At 41.8% G+C, this 16,973-nt stretch overlaps 1 protein-coding gene across 7 annotated transcripts in view; it reads left to right on the top strand.

Annotated features, from left to right (window-relative positions):
- The window catches only part of LOC116938357 (histone deacetylase 4-like), a 189,608-nt gene that overhangs the window by 152,854 nt on the left and 19,781 nt on the right, over positions 1–16,973 (top strand). For all 7 annotated transcript variants that reach the window (XM_032945507.2, XM_032945502.2, XM_032945513.2 and 4 more), the window contains 5 exons: positions 2,858–2,965; positions 5,308–5,363; positions 6,641–6,728; positions 9,037–9,156; positions 10,287–10,384. In XM_032945507.2, the coding sequence (XP_032801398.1) occupies positions 2,858–2,965; positions 5,308–5,363; positions 6,641–6,728; positions 9,037–9,156; positions 10,287–10,384 (470 nt within the window). The remainder of the gene's footprint in view (positions 1–2,857; positions 2,966–5,307; positions 5,364–6,640; positions 6,729–9,036; positions 9,157–10,286; positions 10,385–16,973) is intronic.

The following is a 16,973-nucleotide window of genomic DNA, read 5'->3' as shown; positions in this document are numbered from 1 at the left end:
AATAAAATATTCACTATATGCATGCATACTTGTTACTTAAATTTTCGTTACTGACACCTCTCCCTTTGATAAAATTATTGTGTTGTGATTTATTACGTAAAGATGAGTCTTCAAGCATGTCTTAAGAACATTTTGATCACAGCTCATTTATACGTCTTATTGTACACTGTACGAATGTGATTTGCTTCCGTATTTACCCATGTTGACTATTTATTATTGCTATATATATTTTTTGGCCCACATAGTTTTCATTTAACTTGTATCAGATCCTTCCTGTTGGCTGCTTAGCTATGATTTTGATGTCAATTCAAAGCAGGCTGGCGTTAACTGCAAACAGTTATAGAAAGGGAAACGTTATAATTCTTCTATGGCTTCCCTTCCTTCCGGTTCGACTGATGTGTAAATGGTGCGTGAGGTTTCTCTCTCCGCATGGGTCAAAATCCAGCGCGTGGGCTGATGTCATCGCTTTGGCTCTGCCCCAGACGCATCTGACAACAATATTGGACCGGCCGTCAGGGCTTAGAAAGAACCTCTCCCTCTGGCTTCAAAGCACCTCTCTATGGCTGATTTATCTGGCCTTGATCTGATAGCCGAGCCGCTGGAGATGGCAGGAAGCGAGTGCATAAGAAGGGCTGCTTTTAGTTGTCTTTTTATTCACCGGGTTTTTTTTTTGCCAAATGTACTGTAACAGCAGTGAGCTCTGCATGCTTTGAACAATCAGGGGAAGCGGAGGTGCATTATAGGAAACCTCATACTACATTATGGAGAAGGGCACTTCCCTTGTATGAGTCGCATGCCGGACATTACACTTGTGATGTAAATTATTGGGTATCTGGGAGAAAAATATTGTTCACAGGGCATCCTGAATGGTTACCCCAGGTCACTCTTGCAAATTAGGCTCGTCTGGTTTTTTTTATTTTTCTTGAGTTCTTACCTGGTTTAACAATATAAGACTTGAACACTTAAGGAGACGGAGCCATCGGTGGAATGTTGATGTGCTACTTGATTATCTGTTCATCATAATGCCCTTTTATATGAAACAAATATGTTACATTTATATATTGTGCCAAATAATATCAGCACGCTGATTACACACTTTAGCACTGGGAAGTGATAGCCATTACGTTTAAGCTCTGATATGAAATTGTTGAAGCTTCAGAAATATCATAAATAAATAACAAGATCAATTAAAGTACACACAATGTTTGTTTTTGCATTGCTGAGAGTGAAAATATATTTTGATAGTTACCTACCGTTTTCATTCCCGAATACTTTTGATATACACTTGACTATCTTATAATATAAACGATAGGGAAAGGGAATCTCTTGGATTGAAAAGTCAAAAATCCTCTGAATGAAATAGTGTGGAGCAAATAATGAATGAGTCCATTATTTTTTGATTTAAAGCTTTCGTGACTGCAGTAATTCATATTCTTAGTTTTTTCGGTAAAGTCACACCTGATGATGACCGTTTGAGTTATGGTCGAAACGTCGTGAGAATTTTTTATTGTTTTATATATATTTTGTTATTTTGTTGTTTCTCTTCAACGTGACTTTACCGAAAAAACTAAGAATATGAGTCCATTATTCTTTAATACTGATCACAATGATTTATAAATTGATTTCAAAATATGAGAGGCCTGTAGATGTGATTAACATTGGGATAATGATGACAATATGAAATTTGTATCATTGATAATTATGAGAATATTTACAAAGATAATAAAATTAGTGTCGGTTCAGATCGCTAAAGTAAAAGGTGTGTCGTAAGCCCTCCTCCACCCAACATTTTATGCTGGTTGTAACTTCTAGCGAAACATCGTAACCCAACTGTTAAATGTTACACATTCATTCCCCTGACTGCAATAAAAAAAAATTCTAATTACGAATCACGATATTGGTTACGGAAGCCTACGTGTTGAATTTAGCGGTTTTGTTAGTGAGTTAACGGGGTAATCTCTAGCCATTTGTTACTATCATCACCGCCACTAACACGAGTGGTGTTGGTGGTGATAATAACGATGGTGATAGATGATGATTGTGCGGAGCACACACAAAAAATCACTCTGGCTTCAAAACGGCCTACGTGGTCCACTGTTAGGTGACGCTCTGTGCAGTGTAAATCTTAGATGGCAGGGTTGTACAGCTGCACTTGATGGTGCCTTGGGACAGGAAACCACATGCTCTATGTTAATGAGGCATGATCGGACAAAATTCTTTGTGCTCGGCGTTCCATGTGTGTGAGTTTGCACACGTGCTCGCGTGCGTGTGCAAAAGGAATTTGCATACAGGAGATCGTTACTTCAACGAGATGGTGTTACTTCATCACATTTGCGTGTGCAGTCGATGCTGCAAAAAAATAAATTACTACGTGCATCACCAATCAGGGACTACTTGCAATGTACATGCTCTGAAGCGTACACCACAGCCGGAGACATGACGTGTGACGGCTCTTTAACAACAACAAAAAAGAGTCCGAGCAAAAACTACGTGAAAATATAAACTAATGCATCATTTCATTCCGCTGGAGTTTATAGAATGAAAGAAAAATAAATGCGCATTTATTATTTTTTCACAGTTTATCAGAAAATCATGGGGGGGGGGGGGGGGAGAAAGTGATATTTTTTTACAAATATCTTAAACCCGTAGCCACAACTTGTGAGTTCCAGGCACGTTTGTATATTTTTCCAGTGTAAAGGTCAACCTACTTATCTGTTAGCTTTGCACGCTCTACCCCCCTTGCACACAAACACCCTCAACCCCCCCCCCCCCTCCTCCTCCTCCATGGCCCGTCATCGTCGTGTGCTGTGCTCTTCTCATTTTCCGACCATCCATCGGCCGCGCGATGTTTGTATAGGTGGACAGCGACACGGTTTGGAACGAGCTGCATTCAGCCAGCGCCGCACGGATGGCGGCCGGCTGCGTGAGCGAACTCGCATGCAAGGTGGCCTCGGGGGAGCTGAAGGTAGGGAGCGGGAAGGGGCACAATGGGGACGTTGGAGAGAGATGCAGGAAGAGGGACAAAGGATGAGAGAGAGAGATATACGAGCGAGATAGGGTCCCTCATTGTTAAATGAAACTAAAACGATTGTGTTTTTTTTTTTTAGAAACGACCTGGCCGCCGCAAATGATAGCCCAATGAAGTGGCCTGTCATATTGACATTTTTTTGCGACCAAATACTCTGAACGCACGTTTATTCTGAATGTGGAGGGAACAACCGGAGGACCCGGAGCAAAAATCCACACTACCATGGGGGGAGACATTCAAACTCCAAACATGCATGGGTCAGGGTCGGGAACAAACCCACGACCTTATGTATACCAGGCGAGGAAGTTAACATTTCGTCACTATGGTACCCTAAGTGTGTGCAGCGTTGTGTGTGGGTTGTGTTCGGGGTTGGTGGCTGTGGTGATTGGCGGTGGCCTGGCCTGGCCATTTGTGTCCTGTCACGTTGCTGAACTTCCTCCCGGTGACTTCTGGTTGCTGGGACCCTCCTCCATTGGCTGTGCCCCTACTGTGTGCGCTTGTGGGCCGCAGTTTGTCGTTACATCAGTCTCGTCTCCTGCTGCCATTGCTCTGTTAAAGGGGCGCCAAGCTGGCGAGATGTTAACGACCTCGCCAGGTATGCAGGAGGTCGTAGGTTCGATTCCTACCCTGACGCCTGCTGCTGTATATTTGGAGTTTGCATGTCTCTCCCCCGTGGTCGTGTGTTTTTTTCCTCCGGGTCCTCCAGTTTTTCCCTCCACAATTATAATCAACGTGCATTAATAATATTTAGCTGTTTTAAATTTCCACTTGATAAGCCACTTCGTTGAGCTATCATTTGTGGCCAGGTCGCTTCTAAAAAAAAGAGCTATACAGCTCAGTGGGCCTTACCCGGTCAAATTCAAATTTGTAGTTAATTTAGTCAAGCATTTTGCTTGTGTCTGTCCTCTCTGTCCTTTACCCCTGTTTTGCCGTGACGAGATTGCATTCGAAGCACTTTCGAACTTGCCATCGCGTTTTATCACGAAATTATATGAATGTAAATCCTTATCTACATCGTGAGTTTTATAAGCTGATAGATAGCAAGTTAACAGAAAAAAAGAGGGCATTTGGAGATAACAGTATAAATGAAAGAGAAAACGATCAGTGTGATTGCACAGGTGTGGGATATTTAGTTTCAGATATATTACATGCTATAACGGAAACAGGAAATTGCACTACTCTTATGGACAAGCCTTTGCCCAGATATTACTCTCTTTTACAACCAGCAGTGGGTGATGTAAAACGAGCCAAGGTTATGTGTGTCCCGTTATATGAAAAGTGCACAACCTACGCTGCGCATTTCCAATACACGATTGCCTCCGTTACGTGCGCTTCGAAAACTCGCGCAAGAACACACACGCGCCACCATTCACATACACAAACCCGCACATTCACACCTGCGCACACACAAACGCGCACGCGTGCACACGCTCGCTGCTGACACGCACGCACACACGATCACATGTATACACAAGCCCTTGCCACCCATCACCATCCCCAGGGACCGTTACGGCACTTGTTGAAAAAATATTCTCACCGCATGCTATTTGTCGTGCTGTCCACGGTTTCCGCTGGGTCTTCTCAAAACAATACAATTCTGAATTGAGGCCACACACGTGGCCCCCCTATAAACAGTGTTAGCGCTCGCCGAATGTGCATCGTGGCGTTCTATTGTGGAGAAAAAAACACTTTGCATCATTTGAGGAGTTTTCAGTTGTGCTGCCCGACTCTTACGTTGCACTGGCAATATACAGATAGCTAGTTTAATAGCAGGGTAATTGTTATGACCGTAAGAGAAAAGGACGGTTTCTTCTTTAGCAGTTTTAACGTTTCACTTAATTATCCACTGTGAAGAGACGCTGTTTCATAGTTTCGTAAAACTTCATTTTCACGTAGCACGTAGGTGTTAAGCAAAAATCTATTTTGATTATAATTTTCACTTTTACAGCAGGGTTAAAATAAATACATGCCATCCGTTATAGATCCACCAATGGATTAAGGCCTCGCCACACCATAACAGTCTCGTGTGGGGGTTGTTTTGTTGCCATACTTCACCATGCTGGTCAGTGCTTGGTTAGCCAGCAATTGAACTCGGGTCGCCGGGTCGATCGCGCGTCACTCGAACCACACTCACACCGCTCTTACCCCCTCCTAACAGGGGTTGTTACTGTGAGTGTATTTATAGATACGGTATATTCACCGCGCGACACTCGCGTATGATGGCATTTCAAAGATAAGAGAGTGCACGTTCTAACCCGGGGAATGCCGTCGCCCTGCAGAACGGCTTTGCCGTGGTGCGACCCCCGGGTCACCATGCTGAAGAATCGGCCGCTATGTGAGTTTACAGAACCCGCCACACACACACATGGGGGGAGAGAGAGAGAGGGGGGGGGTTAGCATCTCCTACCCCCTTCGCCCCAATTCCCCCCACCACCAATCCACCGCCCCCCGCACATATCCCAACGTGCTGCAGCCTCACACCTGCGAGCGTGCACCACTGCCATGTGGGACTTCACTGCAAAGTCCATCCGCAGTGCTGGGGGGCAGGCGAGCGGATGGGCGGGCGGTGGGGGGGGGGTATTGCAAGCAGTGGGTTTCACTGAGTAAGGGTGAAGGAGAGCCACACTTTCTGGCCAGGCTCAGGTTTCGGTGCAGCATAGATTTATATAGAGGCAGCATTTGCAAATGAGAGGCGCAATACTGGTGATTGATGCTTATCACCGCGCAGGAATTTTTTTTTAAATCTTTTTCTCTCTCTACATCGCATCCCTTTTACTCCAGCAATTAAATGAACATGATATTTTCCACATGCATTTTATATTAATAATTGTGCTGCGGTGGGGGAGGGGGGATGCCTTGTTCCCTTCACGAAGGCCCTGAGTTTTTAGATTTATAACGACCCAATTTTGGGGTTTGAGTTGCTTATTAAAATAAAGGAAGCAAGTCTATAAAATAAGTTTTAACTTTTCTTACACAAATTCACTATTTTTTTATTCTTTGGGAGTTACATCATTTTTCAATATTGTACAAAGAAAACTCACATTTTTGTAAATTATTTCACGTGAAATAAAAACTTCATCTTCTTTTACGATTAAATTTTAAGACATTTCTTACAAACACAATGCTTTTACTTGTACGTGTGGGGGGGGGGGGGGGGCTCAGATTAACTTGAAAGGAATTGAAAGATTACATTCAATGCCAGGGTTTCAACCCATAACTAAAGGCATGAGGAAGAATTAGACATCGTACCCAATTAAATTAGGGGATGTCAAAATACATTAGTGGGGGACCTTTTGCAACGGGGAATGCTTAACAGATGAGGACGAAGTGCATCAATTGGGCCACTTTCTTGCCATTTTGAGCACGATTAAATGGAAACAGCTTTTTCCCCAAATCAAGAGAGAAAGATCCTTGTGTGTCCACATGCGGACTAATGCCGCATTTCAGCATCGATCAGCTTGCCGATTCCTGTTGCACGTACTACCCGTATATGGCCATGAACAAAGACACCATGTTATTTTTTTAGGGTTCAACGTGGCACGCATCAGTTTTATTTTGTCGAGTAATTAAGTCATTGCTATGTTGCTGATGATGCGTAATGCTTCTCTCCAGGGGTTTTTGTTTTTTTAACTCCGTGGCCATCGCGGCAAAGCTGTTGCAGCAGAAGTTCAACGTGAGGAAGATTCTCATCATCGACTGGGTAAGTACCCACTACCCCTACCATCTCTCAGCAGAGTACTCGCCCAGTCTGTCTGACAGAAAGAAAGAAAACTGGGAAAATTTACTTGCTTTGCGAATGGTGTACAGTACTAGATCACGTATCAGATCGTCACTTATTCGGCCCTGACCAATTTACCACGTGCTATGACTATCATTTTTTATAGATGTCACAATTTTGACCTTGTCAGACGTACAGGAATGTATTCTTAATTTTGGCGTACATTCACTTCGAAAGTACAGTGTAGAAATTTCCCATTTTGAAGGGGATTAGTGATATATTTTTGTCCGGTATTTTGTGTTCATGGTGCAACTGTCATTTTATGCTATTGCCTCGTCAATATACCCAGGCATACTTAATTACACTGCTTATATGTAAGCCTATAAATTGAGCCTGGCATGGACTGATAGAGTACGCCTAAATTACTAAATTCAATGGTAAGAAGTTGAAACCACTACTCGGTTTTGTATAATATGTATCTTTGTACTTTTTAAGTAGAAACATTTTATGTAATATTAAGTATATATGGTTAATTTTGAGAGATCAGTCGTTGCATTTTATGTTTAATTCCAAATAATTGAATAGCAACGAATTGGAAAATTATTGATATGTAAAAAAAAATTGGAGTGTATATTGTTCATTATTTTACATGCCCAAATAACAAAATGTAGCAATGCGTGTTTTAACATATTTTTTAATTATATATAAATGTAAAATACAATCTGTGGATACAAAGTAATATTTAAACGTACACATTGTATTTCCGTTTAAAAATTCAGCATTTTTAAACAATCAATAAGCACTATATTTAGTGCTTATTGATTGTATGTTTTGTTGGGTACGTTTTATGAGGTTTAAAGTTAAACCTTTAGAACTTAGCTAAGGAATGTTTCACTTCTTAAGCCATCTCATAAAACGTCTCAGATTCTGAATAGAACAGAAGAAATAAACCCCAGGTTTATTATTTTCCACCAACTCCTCAATGCCGTGAATCTCCCAAAAATAAAGGAAATCTCTGTGCAGTAATAAAAAAAAGAAGTCCTTTCACTGAATGAACATATGTTAAGTTTAGCCCAGATGTGATTGTAAGTGCAAAGGGCAAAAAATGGCATTAAAAAAACAGAATATATATTGACCAAATGTTCGCAATAAAAGTATACGCTTACAGCTGTTGCAAATTTACATTTAACCTATTCTGGTTCAGTTTTTTTTTGTTAAATTTTCAACTCGTCAAACGCCCTCCCTCTCCCAATTATATTGGATTAAAAAATGCAATTACATTTTCATGTTCATCACATTTCACTATTCACACCATTCTCTACTCGTCATGTATGTTATCAATAATGGCCCAAAGGCATGTTCTTCATCTATAAGCATAATACTTTGTTTCATGTCAACATTTGCATCGTTGAATTGGAAAATGTGTTTTCAAATGTATGCATTTTTCCAAAAACTATGACTTACTTGCAAATAATTTAACAAAGTATACTTTAAATTGTACATTAAAATTATATATTTAAAGAATAATTCAGTTATTTAAAATTTGGCATTTTTTTCACTCTTCCATATAATGTTTTAATACTGTGATATTGGCTATTACTAATTCATTATTAAACGTTACACTTTTTTAACATTGAGCAATGCTGGAGCATTTGCGCAACCTCCGTCCACCCCACTTCATTGTTCTAATGTAACACACATAACCGGTCATTATTGCTCTACATATTTGCATTATAATGTTGTTGATACGATTTCAACAAGGATTGTTATACAATCTCACAAACAAGTCAATTGCATCCCGATTATGAAATCGTTTAATAATAATCATGATCATCCTGTGTGTGTGCATTGGAAGGCGCAGTATAAATTGTCGTTCGACTTTCGTACGGCAGGATGCAAAAACTACACGTCGCGAGGCAGTTAAAGTACAAAACTGGTCCCTCAGCCCACTTTAATGTGAGCAAGTAGGCCTAGTCCACTCTACCAATAGACAAACGTGTTCATTTAACAGTAAAAAAAAGGTAAAAGAGAAAGCACATTTAAAAACTGTTGTTTTTCCATCCAACGATCGAAAAAAGAAAACTAATAAATGACGACGGCGACGACAGTGACGACGACGACGAAGAAGATGAAGACGATCAACCAAAACGTAACGCAGAGAAGGGTGAGCAGGACGGAGCGCGCTGTGCTTTTAGTTGGCACGCGGCGCGCGTTGGTTCGTGAGACGTCGCCCGAGACGCAACGCGCGCGGTACGGGTCTCTGAGCGCGTGCGACCGTGGGCTCCTGCAGGACGTACACCACGGCAACGGGACGCAGCAGGCGTTCTACGGCGACGCCTCCATCCTCTACCTCTCCCTGCACCGCTACGACGGAGGGAACTTCTTCCCGGGGAGTGGGGCGTCAGAGGAGGTCGGTCGCATCAAGAGCAGCCAATGAGTGACAGCAGCAGTAAAAACGAAATCTGTAGTAGCAGCGGAAGCGGCAGCATTCGCAGCAGCAGCAGTAACAGCAGCCGCAGCGGCAATAGCAGCAGCAGCAGCAGAAGGTAGCAGCAGCAGATGCAACAGCAGCCACGGCAGCAATCTCAGCAGTTCTTAGTGGCATCATTCCTAGGAGTAACTACAGCCGGATCAGTAGTATCCAAGTACAAAGCTTCCTTCACTGAGCAGTTAAAGTACAAATTGGTCCCTCAACACACTTTAATTCAAGCAAGTAGGCCCAGCTATTTGTGCCTAGCATAGTTAGTCTTGTAGCCCAGTACATTATACTAATTGACACATTTGTTCATTTTAAAGTAGAAGAAAAATCACTTCCTGTGCTTTCACTACATTGTTATTCTTAGGTTAGTTCTTACGTGCACATGCTGTGATGTATTTCCAGGTGACTAAAATGCTAAATAAACAAGTAGAAATGACCTGCAATGTTACCAATCCAACGTAAAATGTTATCTTTTATTGCGTGAAATTGTGGATGAAAGGGTCTTAAAAACTTGTTTTGGAAACATGGAACCATATTGTGGGAAATGGCAAATTCTTAGCACTTTAAATATATTACATGAAAACATATATATATTTACAAAGAAAAATACTTGTTTTTTTCGCATTGCTTTTATAACCGATTATATTTTATTGTGGGTTATGCCTTTTTTCTTCGTGAAATTTTACTTTAACTATGCACGTGTGAGTGTGTGTACGTGATGACCATTGTGTATTCAATTCAGATCGAACAGGATAATAACACTTTGTAATGCTCTGCCAAAAACAACATCCAACAGAACTAAAACAACAAAACACTCGTTGGTATTTTGATCACCTTGCACAAAAAAAAAACCCCAAAGTCACTATATCTGATGAAATGCTTTTGCTCGTGTAAGCATGTGTGTTCTATAGCATCGCATGCGATTTGCGCAATTACAGCTGCGCATTTTTTTGGTCTAGCTTCAAGTAGATACCCTGTGTGTGTGTGTGCACGCGCGATGCACCTGCAACACTTGACTGAAATCCACCGTGCTTGTTGTCTCTTGCTGCGCGTGCGCACAGGTTGGCACAGGGGCTGGCATCGGCTTCAATGTGAACATCGCCTGGACAGGAGGGCTGGACCCTCCCATGGGGGATGCTGAGTACCTCGCAGCCTTCAGGTACAGCCAGTTGTGGTGCTAGGCACAAGTGTACTCAGCAAAAGCTTAGTACGCACGCTTACTACACTTGCCTCGAGGGGTCCCAGATAGAGGACAAAAAATAGTGGTGCATCGAAAATCACGACATCTCTTGTCTCATCTCTATCTCTCATCTCTTTATACAGTGTGCTTTAACTGTGTACGTTTCAGAGAATGTGTGCGTGATCGACAGTGACTTTACAGAAAGACCCAAAGAATATCTCGCTCTCTCTCTCTTGTCCGTGTCACTTCTGTCTTTTCACGAGAAGTTAAATACTGAAAGAGGAGGGGGGGGGGGATCCCAAAATATTTTTTACAGCCGTTCTCCCCCCCCCCCCCTTATTCTGCTGCTCATCATAAATACAAAAATCCCCCGTATAGCCTCAACAGACCGTTGGACAAGTGCTGTTAGCGAGCACCTATGAAGGTCGGCACGGCTCACTAGGGGGTGGGTGGCCAACACGACGCCCGGCCGCTTTTGTCTCCCCAGTGGCGATGTTTTTACACACCGCACCGGGTACTCATTTGAGGCTGAGTCGACCTAGGGGAGGTCCAGGACCTGTTCAGATAATCGTCGCTGGTGTTGGTAGCCATGAGTGGGAATCGAACTCAGATCGCCGGGTTTGTAGTGCAGCACGCTAACCACTACACTACCGCTCCCCCTGTATTCTCCTGCCCATCATAAACTCGCACACACACGGGTGATCAGCGAAGTTGTGTGTGTGTGTTACTACTACAAGAAAGTTTATTGTTGAGCAAACTGTGCTACGATCCCTGTAAATCAGGTCTAATTTTGTTTCCACATGCACATTGATTAGCAAGTGGTATCTTAACCTGTCCTGGGCCTCCCCTAGGTTAACTCCGTAGTAATTTACTAACAGTTGCCAACGTGTATACGGTAGAACATGGTGCTGTTCACCTATGCTGCCCCCTGTTTTAATAGGTTTTCATGAGTAGACCTTGCTCTTAAAGTCTAAATACTGTAAATAGAGTGTATTTGTCTATGAACAATTAACAGAGGAATATAATGTCATTTTTATGCAGCATATTTGCTTCAGGGCATTTAAGTCATTTTTAAAACAGGATATGAATTTACACAGAGACTCACTGTGATTGCCTTTCAATTAACCTGACCCCAAATGTGAAAGCACTCATTATATTATAATGATTATGGTATTACACAATTATTTGCCTTCAAAATAAGCCTACCATTATTTTTGTGCAACACTTTTGTTCTACTTTTTGAAAAGTTTTTGAATGTTGCCAGTGTACAGGCAAACAACTCTAGCCAATTACAGATACTCAGTGGACCAAACTGAAGTCCCTTTACAAAAGTTGAGTTCTTTAGATGTATTCCGAATCATTGCTCGACGTTTTCTCACTCTTGGTGTGACTCACATCGATCATTCCGTTGATTTTATCACTGATCTTACCTCAACAACATTTGGTCACATAAAGGTCTAATAATTAAAGCACGTGTGTAATATTGGTAATCGTCTCCTCAGTGGTAATCATCTCCTCAGTGGCATTTAGACCGTTCGAAAATAAACAATCACGCAAGGCAACCCTTGTCACATTAACACAGTGACACAGTTTCTGTCTGCTTCAGTGCTTGATTAAACCGGATTATTTCCCTCTATGCTCTCCCTGCGTAATACACCCACGTAGCGGTACAAAGGGTTCGATTTTAGATCAAGGCAAACAAAAACAACTAAGCCAGTTTGTGGGGGGAAGGAATGGGGGTTAAGAATAATGTGGAATATCAGGGCATGCAGTAGGGGGGTGGTGGTGGGCACTTGCAGCACTAAGGCCTCGGGCAAAAGAGCAGCGCTTAGCCGTGGAGCAAGCGAACCAACTTGAAGCTCTGCTGGGGATACTGTGGAGATGAAAAAAAGATAAGGTAATTGGCCGTAATGAAAGCCAAGAGAGCCCCGAGTGCTTTCCTGCGAGGGGCTTTGGAAGTGGCGGCGGCACACGCGGGCTCGCTCCCTCGCTCGCTCGCTCGCGCGCCGGGTTGAGCGAGGTAATTGGAAGCAGACGGTCGCAGGCAGGGCCTGCACCACGGCTGTTGTGCAGGCAAAGCGCTCCCCGTTTGATGTGCGACCCCCCCCCCCCCTCCTCGTCTCTGATCAGTGTAGCCTCGCTGGGCCCGAATGCGCTGGGGCCGCCTGGGGTTTTAATGTGCCAGGTTTGCCATCGCTCCGCCTCACCCCCATCATTCATCTCGCCGTGCGTGGGAATGCTTTATGTGCGTTCTTGATGCTGTACAGTGGCGCGCAGCGATGCGTATAAAGCGCCGCGCTCGCTCTGGGCATGCGCCGAATTTATTTTTGAATCTGAAATGTTGTAAATGCTCGGCACCCGTGTCTGGCTTCATCGATTAGAGAGAAAAAAATATTCATCGTTGCAAGATGAAATGCTTTATAACCGTTATTACGATTTCATTTGGAAACAAAAAGCTTGGGGCTTATGAAATTTCCCACCGCAAGCCTACATTAATATTTTGGAATTTTAAAAGACAGGCTTGCTCAAAATAATTTGATGGAAAGCAGGGAAGATTTTTATTCCTCCAAAGTATTAATATGACGCAAAATATACCTTGTATTATTCATAATAAAGGTTTTTAGGTTAGATCGCATAAGTATGAATGTGTCGTAACCCTCCACCACCCGACACAGCCAGTACATTGTAAATGTTGTGGATTCACTCTCCAACACACCGGTGGGCTGAAGTAGTAACTAGTTGGCACTTTTTGTTTACGTGACAAACCTTACTGCGTCGGGTGGTGGAGAGTTAGGACACATTTGTACTTACGCGATCTGACGCAAAAACCTTTATTATGAATATTAGTCGCGAAAGCATACCTGTTATACCTTGTGATTCTTTGAAAAATATACATGCCAAGTCGTTTTGAGAATATAAGTACAGTAGCGTTGAATAAAAATCCAGTAAGTTCAAATTAATGAGGTCTACACAAACTGAATTGACACGGTCATGTTATTAAATAGATGTCATTAGGGAACAAGAAATAGTTTAAAATCCAGGAGTTGCATGGCTTCCTACTTGTAATGTCGCATGCATAGTAATAGGTTTTACCCTTTTAACTGGCACAAAAACTGACACCTTTATTCAAGGCATCATGTTTGCAATAACCACAACACAAGCAGTCAAAATGCAAACAAAAGAGACAACTCTGATAATAATATGCACTGTCCTTGAATTTGATTGGTCCACACCCGAGACGGCTTTTCTTAGAGCCTAGTCTCCACTGGTGTTGGACCAGAAGACGCCAAAAGGCGTACAACTCAAAAACAGCGCACTATCAGAGTATTCGAGGGCTCGGGGTGAGCATTTACATTATGTTTGCATTTTGACTGCTTGTGTTGTGGTTATTGCAAACATGATGCCTAGAATAAAGGTGTCAGTTTGTGTGCCAGTTAAAAGGGTAAAACCTATTACTATATCTTGTTACTGGCAAGTGAGGTCTCATAATGTCGCATGCAGTTCACCATTCTCCCGACCAGTGAGCAATATGAATTGTATAAAAGTAACACAACATTTTGCCCTATTACTTTAATAATTCAGTGTTTACTGCTGGCAAGTGGTCCTAGAGAACTGCTTTCCACATTGTCACATGATGAGATGTTAGCTTCTCACTGGAAAATTTCGGTTAATTAATTTGTCTGGAAGTTTTCGGCAATTATATTTAATGAGACCCAGAGGGCATCGGAGTTTGGGAATCCACAATTATCTCAATCAAACTCATATTAAGAACATTTTCAGATGATTATCACATATGACTTGTCTGCGTGACTTAACCTAAAAATTGACTGGTACCGGTAGCGGTTAAATTGAAATGTATAGTATTTTGAGTGCTCTAATTGCAATTCATCTTGGTTTATACTAGAAACAATGTTAAGATAAACAATTATGACAAATAATAGTAACAGAAATAATAAAAATATTAAAGAGTTGTTTTTTTTTATTCCGGGGGCAATAAGCCTGCCTGGGGCTGTTGTGGTAGGGGATGTTTTTTAGACTCAGGAGACCAAATGCTGACATTATCTGAGGTCAGAGCCTGCGGTTTTAAGAGTTCTGCCAGTATTGTGGTCAAGACAGACAAAAAAGCTTCCAACTTTAAAACAACTTCCATTCCCCGCATGCCTGTACCCATCTCACAGCTGCTAATACAGCATATACATATGAAATATACGAATATATGACAAGAGGGGTACAGCAAACGCATGTGAGGAAGATGACAAGTGACAGTTTATTTTCTGTGTCGTATGTTTGTAATCACGTGATGGAATAAGTGGGTCAATGTTAGGAGTTACTGTATTCAAGAATAACTTGATATGTGTTAGTCTGCACATTTCAGAATTTTTTTTTTAAACACGTGTGTACTGTGTAGTATATCGCTTTTCCCAAAAAATGTTTGTTAGTACGTGATAGTTTAAATTGATCTGAATAAACAGCTTTACTGTGTATCATCATCATCACTATCACCATCAGACATTATCTATCCACTGGATGAAGACCTCCCCATGTCGCCACCATCCCTCGTGATCCCACAGTGCGTCACCCATATCGCTCCTGCGCATGAGCTGATCTTATCATTCCACCTCGGTGGTGGTGGTTGTTTTCTTGGGCATGTTCTGTTCTTTGGCTGCCATTCCATAACCAGTGTCGTCCATCAGTCATCTTCCCTTCTAACAATGTGTGGACTTGCTTTCCCGAACAGTCACTGTGGATGTATATAATCTGCGTTTTTTTACCCACAATGCATGTGTTCATCTTTCTGTATCAATGTGTAATTCCATGCATGCACATTTGTGTTCTTTGTTAGAGTTCACGTTTCTGATCTAAGTTCTATCCCTCCAACATTTGTTTACATCTTTGTTCAATGAACTTGTTGCACTTTGCATTTGTTTTACTCGTGTTTATATTGCTCTAATGTAATTTACAGAAAATATATTCTAGTGTCACTCTGCCTAGCCTTAGTGGGAATGTATCGTCTTTCCTGACTGCTCTTCTGATTTGTGAAATCTCAATGCATCTGTTCTGTCTTTATAAATAAATGTTTTTTTTATAATTTCTGTATATTTTTATGAAGGCTATGGTTTTTATACATTCAGCTGGCCACGTCACTTTTCACTAGGAATTGGGGCACGTATAAATATGGATACAAAATTTCGATTCGGCATTTTGGCACATTTTTTCGAGTTTCAACAAATCCAAGTCTGTGTGTTGAATCAGAAACTGAAAATATGCAGTCGGTGCTTGTTGGCAGCACAGTGTGCACGTGTGAACGCATGGCAGGCAGTACTTACAGCCACATCAAAGCATTTAATACACTTTTGAAATGCACTGGAATAGCTTACGTTGTGAAAAATATATTTGAAATATACTAGAATAGCATTTTGTATTGCGTACTATATTTGAAAATGTACTGGAGCAGTGGATATAGTGGATAAAGCATTTTAAATGCTCAAGGAATCGCGTTATGTCATATATAGTACGCATTTGAACACACGAGAATAGCTTACATTGTGTTTAATGTACAAGCCTCGGTATGACTTTGGTCATTTTTTCCCCGCACCTGTGATTAGCGCGGTTTGGCTACGAACAGTGCGAAAGAAGCTCAACATGCATACATACACACATGCAATCCAAACTATGAACCAAATAGCAAACCACTGTAGCCTGCACTCCTTCAATTGAGGAGTGGCAAAACTACTTGAAGTCTCTCCTGAAGCCCTCTCGTGGCTTGCAGACCTCGACATTGGCAGTTAGCTTTTTGCAGCCAATATTATTATTTATAATGGGATTTTTGGGCCAGGCCATGTAATGATCAATTCTGGGTCATTACAAACCCCAACAACACATGATGTAACCAAACAAATGAATCGCCACACGCACAAGTGTTTTACGCACAACAATCATTGTTTGAGCTCACCAGTAAAATGAAGAACAGTTACCATTGTGTGACATTATCTCGGCGTGAAAGTTAAAAGAGCTACTGTGGTGTGAGAGTGGTGAGTGCAACCTCCTTGGGTCCCAGGATGCTTATTACATTCCCACCCTCAAACATAAGGGGCACATTGTATCTGAGACATACAATGCCCACTCCTAAGGTTAGAGCAGATGCAATTCAGTTCCTGTGTATTGCTACTTACTGTTTGTAGCATTTTCCGAACTTAAAAATTTGATGCACATCATAATTAGTTTATTGTTTCTTTAAAAGCAATAAATATTGGAATTCGGTTTTGGATTCGGAAGCTCGAGCCGTGATGGATTAATCCCATTCCTTATTTCCACAGAATCAATTAGAGCACCTTTTCATAGTCTACAAAAGCAATGCAAAATGGTTTAAATACACTGCGGTACATATTCAGCATGCAGCACTGTGGAATGGGAATAAATTACTGGGGAAATCACACATGTATCCCTCTCGCCCTTTCCCCTCCTTTTTACACAATTGTATGTACAGTATTTCTCTTCACACGTACTGGTTTGGGAGATCCAGAGCGTGACAGATAAACGGACGCTTGCAAATTATATATATACACAC

The sequence above is a fragment of the Petromyzon marinus genome, chromosome 4, assembly GCF_048934315.1.
Source record: "Petromyzon marinus isolate PM22_M1 ecotype Great Lakes invasive population chromosome 4, UKy_Petmar_22M1.pri1.0, whole genome shotgun sequence".
NCBI classification, from domain to species: Eukaryota; Metazoa; Chordata; class Hyperoartia; order Petromyzontiformes; family Petromyzontidae; genus Petromyzon; species Petromyzon marinus.
The sequence above is the reverse complement of the archived record's forward strand: the minus strand, read 5'-3'. Positions and strand labels throughout refer to the sequence as shown.